Source organism: Pezoporus occidentalis, unplaced genomic scaffold (genome assembly GCF_034315485.1).
Source record: "Pezoporus occidentalis ecotype Australia unplaced genomic scaffold, CSIRO_AGI_Poc_V1 ctg2381, whole genome shotgun sequence".
NCBI classification, from domain to species: domain Eukaryota; kingdom Metazoa; phylum Chordata; class Aves; order Psittaciformes; family Psittacidae; genus Pezoporus; species Pezoporus occidentalis.
Genome location: NW_026914266.1, coordinates 1 through 6,762, shown reverse-complemented (window position 1 = coordinate 6,762; position 6,762 = coordinate 1). Strand labels below are relative to the sequence as shown.

The window sequence follows — 6,762 nt, the reverse complement described above, 5'->3', positions numbered from 1 at the left end:
GACCCTTAATCCCGCACCTCCCCCCCCCGTTACCCCCATTCCTGCCCCCCACCCCCACCCCTCGCACCCCCCAGTGCCCCTCCCCCCACCCCCAGACCCCCTCCCCTCCCCCCCCGTGTCCCCGGTACCTGCCCCGGCCCCGGCCCCGCTCCCGCCGCTCCCGCAGCTCCCGCCCGCCGCGGGCACGCGCACGGCACCGGCCCCGCAAGCCCCGCCCCCAGCCCCACCCCCACCCCCCCCCAGGCTGAGGCTGCCCCATGGACACCACAGAGACCCCATAGACACCCCATAGACCCCTGTTCTACCCCATAGACACCCCATAGACACCCCATAGACACCCATAGACACCCCATAGGCACCCATAGACACCCATAGACACCCATAGACACCCATAGACACCCATAGACACCCATAGACATCCATAGACACCCATAGACATCCATAGACACCCATAGACATCCATAGACATCCATAGACATCCATAGACACCCATAGACACCCATAGCACCCATAGACATCCATAGACACCCATAGACATCCATAGACACCCATAGACACCCATAGACACCCATAGACATCCATAGACATCCATAGACACCCATAGACATCCATAGACACCCATAGACATCCATAGACACCCATAGACATCCATAGACACCCATAGACATCCATAGACACCCATAGACACCCATAGACACCCATAGACACCCATAGACATCCATAGACACCCATAGACATCCATAGACACCCATAGACACCCATAGACACCCATAGACACCCATAGACACCCCATAGCACCCATAGACATCCTATCGACACCCATAGACACCCCATAGCACCCATAGACACCCTATAGACACCCATAGACACACCACGGACACCCATAGACATCCTAGAGACACCCAGACACCCATAGGCCCCCATAGACACCCATAGACACCCACAGACACCTATAGAGCTCCATAAACACCCATAGACACCCATAGACACCCCATAAACACCCATAGACACAGACACCCCATCGACACCCCATAGACACCCATAGACACCCCATAGACACCCCATAGACACCTCAGAGACACCCTAGAGACACCCTAGAGACACACCATGGACATCCCATGGACACCCCATAGACACCCCATAGACACCCATAAACACCTCAGAGACACCCTAGAGACACCCCATAGACACCCCATAGACACCCATAGACACCTCAGAGACACCCTAGAGACACCCCATAGACACCCCATAGACACCCATAGACACCCATAGACTAATCCGTGGACACCCTATAGACACGCTAGTGACACACCATGGACATCCCATGGACACCCCATAGACACCCTATAGACACCTCAGAGACACCCTAGAGACACCCCATAGACACCTCAGAAACACCCTAGAGACACCCCGTAGACACCCCATAGACACCCATAGACACCCCACAGGCGCCCACAGACACCTCAGAGACACCCTAGAGACACCCCATAGACACCCACAGACACCCCATAGACACCTCAGAGGCACCCTAGAGACACCCCATAGACACCCATAGACACCCATAGACACCCCATAGACACCCATAGACACAGACACCCCATCGACACCCCATAGACACCCATAGACACCCATAGACACCCCATAGACACCCTAGAGACACCCTAGAGACACACCATGGACATCCCATGGACACCCCAGAGATACCCCACAGGCACCCTACAGACACCCTATAGATACCCCAGAGATACCCCATAGACACCCACAGATACCACATAGACACCCCATTGATACCCCACAACCGGCCCACAGACACTTCATAGACACTTGCAGCTGCCCCATAGGGAGCCCTGAGGAACGTCAGCTGCCCCACGGCACCATAGACACCCCATAGAGAGCCCTGCAGCTGCCCCACAGCTGCCCCATAGATAGCTCCATAGGGAGCCCACGGGGGTCTCACAGATGCCCCATGGAGATGTCCTAGAGGGTGTCCCATAGACACCCTATAGCCAGCCCCACAGTGTCCCCATAGACACCCCATAGCTGTCCCACAGGGAGCCCATGGGGGTCTCACAGCTGCCCCACAGGCCTCCCCCATACAGCCCATAGACACCCCATAGAGGCCCCCAGACACCCCATAGACACCCCATAGAGACCCCCAGATGCCCCATAGACACCCCATAGAGACCTCCAGATCCCCCAGAGACACCCCATAGAGACCCCCAGACCCCCCATAGACTCCCCATAGAGACCCCCAGATCCCCCATAGAGACCCCATAGAGACCCCCAGATCCCCCATAGAGACCCCCAGACCCCCCATAGACACCCCATAGAGACCCCCAGATCCCCCATAGAGACCCCCAGACCCCCCATAGACACCCCATAGAGACCCCCAGATCCCGCATAGAGACCCCCAGACCCCCCATAGACACCCCATAGAGACCCCCATAGACACCCCATAGAGACCCCCAGACCCCCCATAGACACCCCATAGAGACCCCCAGACCCCCCATAGACACCCCATAGAGACCCCCAGAGCCCAAATAGACACAGACTTGTGACTGGACCCCCCATAGACACCCCATAGAGACCCCCAGATCCCCCATAGAGACCCCCAGACACCCCATAGACACCCCATAGAGACCCCCAGACCCCCCATAGACACCCCATAGAGACCCCCAGATCCCCCATAGAGACCCCCAGACACCCCATAGACACCCCATAGAGACCCCCAGACACCCCATAGAGACCTCCAGATCCCCCATAGACACCCCATAGAGACCCCTAGCCTTCAAACGGACAATTTATTGCAGGCCCAAGCTCTGCCCCACATCGCCCCCCAAGTGTGGGGAAGGGTCCAGGGATCAAACGGGGCCAGGGAGGGCCAGAGCCCCGGGGACCCTGCAGAAAGGGGGCAGGAGGGGTGAACCCCAACGTCCAGCCCCCCAAGTTGAGGGTCCCTGGGGTCCAGCCCCCCAAGTTGAGGGTCCCTGGGGTCCAGCCCCCCAAGTTCAGGCTCCAGCCCCCCAAGTGCCCCTCCCCCCCCATGCCTAGAGGTGAACATCGAAGACCCCATCCTCCAGCTCCTGCAGCTCCTTGGGGGGTCCTGGGGGGGGGAGGGGGGGGTCGTTATGGGGGGGGGGAGGGGGGGAGTGGTTGTTGGGGGTCAGGGGTCACGGTGGGGGTCTCACCTGGGGGGCTGGGCGCGGGGGGGGCCCCGGTGACGCTGCAGCCGCGGGGTCGGCACCGGGCACGGAGCAAGTCCCGGCACGCGGCGTGGCAGCGCAGGCCGCAGCCTGGGGGGTGAGTGCCCCATAGAGACCCATAGGGACCCATAGAGACCCATAGGGACCCATAGAGACCCATAGGGACCCATAGAGACCCATAGAGACACATAGGGACCCATAGGGACCCATAGAGACCCATAGGGACCCATAGAGACCCATAGAGACACATAGAGACCCATAGAGACACATAGAGACCCATAGGGACCCATAGAGACCCATAGAGACCCATAGAGACACATAGAGACCCATAGAGACACATAGGGACCCATAGGGACCCATAGAGACCCATAGAGACCCATAGCGACCCATAGAGACCCATAGGGACCCATAGAGACCCATAGAGACACATAGGGACCCATAGGGACCCATAGAGACACATAGGGACCCATAGAGACCCATAGAGACCCATAGGGACCCATAGAGACCCATAGAGACACATAGGGACCCATAGGGACCCATAGAGACACATAGGGACCCATAGAGACCCATAGAGACACATAGGGACCCATAGGGACCCATAGAGACCCATAGAGACCCATAGCGACCCATAGAGACCCATAGGGACCCATAGAGACCCATAGAGACACATAGGGACCCATAGAGACCCATAGCGACCCATAGAGACCCATAGGGACCCATAGAGACACATAGGGACCCATAGGGACCCATAGAGACACATAGGGACCCATAGAGACCCATAGCGACCCATAGAGACCCATAGAGACACATAGAGACCCATAGGGACCCATAGAGACCCATAGAGACCCATAGGGACCCATAGAGACCCATAGAGACCATAGAGACCCATAGGGACCCATAGAGACCCATAGAGACCCATAGGGACCCATAGGGACCCATAGCAACCCATAGAGACCCATAGAGACCCATAGAGACCCATAGAGAACCATAGAGACCCATAGAGACCCATAGAGCCCCATAGCGACCCATAGAGACCCATAGAGCCCCACAGAGCCCCATAGAGACCCATAGCGCCCCATAGAGCCCCATAGAGCCCCATAGAGACCCATAGCGCCCCATAGAGACCCATAGAGACCCATAGCGCCCCATAGAGACCCATAGAGCCCCATAGAGACCCATAGCGCCCCAGAGAGACCCATAGAGACCCATAGCGCCCCATAGAGACCCATAGAGCCCCATAGAGACCCATAGCGCCCCAGAGAGACCCATAGAGACCCATAGAGACCCATAGAGACACATAGAGACCCATAGAGACACATAGCGCCCCATAGAGACCCATAGAGACACATAGCGCCCCATAGAGACCCATAGCGCCCCATAGCGCCCCATAGCGCCCCATAGAGACCCATAGAGACCCATAGAGCCCCATAGAGACCCATAGAGACCCATAGAGACCCATAGCGCCCTATAGAGACCCATAGCAACCCATAGCCACCCACAGCGACCCACAGCGCCCCCCATAGTGCTCCCCATAGCGTCTCATAGAGCCCCATAGTGCCCCATAGCGACCCATAGCCACCCACAGCGACCCACTGCACCCCCCATAGTGCTCCCCATAGTGTCCCATAGACCCCCATAGTGCCCCATAGCGACCCATAGCCACCCATAGCGACCCACAGCGCCCCCCGTAGCATCCCATAGAGCCCCATATTGCCCCATAGCGCCCCATAGAGACCCATAGCCACCCATAGCGACCCACAGCGCCCCCCATAGTGCTCCCCATAGCGTCTCAGAGCCCCATAGTGCCCCATAGCGACCCACAGAGCCCCATAGTGCCCCACAGCACCCCATAGCGCCCCACATAGCTCCCCATAGAGCCCCCCATAGAGCCCCATAGCACCCCATAGCACACCATAGCCGCCCATAGAGCCCCATAGCAACCCATAGCCACCCATAGCCACCCATAGTGCTCCCCATAGTGCTCTATAGCGACCCATAGCCCGCCCCATGGTGCTCCATAGCACCTTCCATAGTGCCCCATAGCACCCCATAGAGCCCCATAGTGCCCCACAGCTCCCCGTAGTGCCCCATGGCACCTCATAGCGCCCCATGGTACTCCATAGCACACACTACAGCTACCCCATAGCGCCCATAGCACCCCGTTAAGCTCTATGGTGCCGCATAGTGCCCCATAGCACACCCCATAGCACCCCATAGAGCTTCATAGTGCCCCATAGCGCCCCCGTAGCGCCCCAATAATGCCCCCCATAGAGCACCATAGCACCCTATGGCACCCCATAGCACACCCATAGCACCCCATAGAGCTTCATAGCGCCCCATAGCGCCCCAATAATGCCCCCCATAGAGCACCCATAGCACCCAATGGCACCCCATAGCACACCCATAGCACCCCATAGAGCTTCATAGCGCCCCCGTAGCGCCCCAATAATGCCCCCCATAGAGCACCATAGCACCCTATGGCACCCCATAGCACACCCATAGCACCCCATAGAGCTTCATAGTGCCCCATAGCGCCCCAATAATGCCCCCCATAGAGCCCCCATAGCACCCAATGGCACCCCATAGCACACCCATAGCACCCCATAGCATCCCTTGGCATCACCACGGTGTTCCATAGCACCCCATAGCACCCCATAGCATCCCTTGGCATCACCACGGTGTTCCATAGCACCCCATAGCACCCCATAGCACCCCATAGCACCCCATAGCATCCCTTGGCATCACCACGGTGTTCCATAGCACCCCATAGCACCCCATAGCACCCCATAGCGCCCCATAGCACCCATAGAGCACCCCCGCCCCTCCCCCACTCACTGCGGCACTTCAGCCCCGGCCGGTGGAGACCCCAAATCTGGGGGGGGGGAGGGGGAGGAGGGGGGGGTGGTGAGGGGGGAGGGGGGGTTGAGGGTTCCCCCCCCTGCCCCCCCCCCCCCCCCCAGGGCCTCACCGTGCGGGCGCAGTGGCTGCAGGCAGTGGGGCGCAGGGGGGAGCTGCCCACGAAGCAATGGGGGGGGCCCGGGGGGGGCCCCTCGCTGCAGCGCAGGAAATAGGCCAGGACCTCCTCGCGGGTCAGGCTCCCGTCCCTGCCCCACACATGGGGGGAGATGTGGGGCTGGACCCATGGACCCACATGGGGGGAGATGTGGGGCTGGACCCATGGACCCACATGGAGGGGGGTTGGGGGGGGGGTCAGCATGGGGGCTGGGGGATAATGGGGGGCCCTATGGGGTATTTGGGGTCATTGAGGGTCTCCCCTGCCCAGCCCAAGCTGCCGTCCCTGCCCCACACATGGGGGGAGATGTGGGGCTGGACCCATGGACCCGCATGGGGGGGGGTGGGGGGGGTCAGCATGGGGGGTGGGGGATAATGGGGGGCCCTATGGGGTGTTTGGGGTCATTGGGGGTCTCCCCTGCCCAGCCCGAGCTGCCGTCCCTGCCCCACACATGGGGGGAGATGTGGGGCTGGACCCATGGACATGCATGGAGGGGGGGGTTGGGGGGGGTCAGCATGGGGGGGAGGGAGAAGTGGGGGGCCCTAT

At 59.9% G+C, this 6,762-nt stretch overlaps 1 protein-coding gene across 1 annotated transcript; it reads right to left on the bottom strand.

The window, feature by feature from the left end:
* Positions 1-2,781: 2,781 nt before the first annotated feature.
* Positions 2,782-6,356, bottom strand: LOC134165361 (proline-rich protein HaeIII subfamily 1-like). Its single transcript, XM_062622040.1, has 4 exons — positions 6,172-6,356; positions 6,039-6,075; positions 3,189-3,293; positions 2,782-3,103 (listed from the first exon to the last, which is right to left on the bottom strand). Exons 1-4 carry the CDS (start codon positions 6,344-6,346, stop codon positions 2,782-2,784), a joined length of 639 nt encoding a protein of 212 aa, XP_062478024.1. The 5' UTR covers positions 6,347-6,356.
* Between the last annotated feature and the right edge of the window lie 406 nt (positions 6,357-6,762).

Bases quoted from the DNA above. Each gene is read 5' to 3' on its own strand.
- LOC134165361 (XM_062622040.1), bottom strand. From the start codon at position 6,346: ATGGGTCCAGCCCCACATCTCCCCCCATGTGTGGGGCAGGGACGGGAG. The intron at 6,076-6,171 runs GTGAGGCCCTGG...CCCCCCCCCCAG, and splicing joins GCAGCCACTGCGCCCGCACG to ATTTGGGGTCTCCACCGGCC. The intron at 3,294-6,038 runs GTGAGTGGGGGA...CTCACCCCCCAG, and splicing joins GCCGGGGCTGAAGTGCCGCA to GCTGCGGCCTGCGCTGCCAC.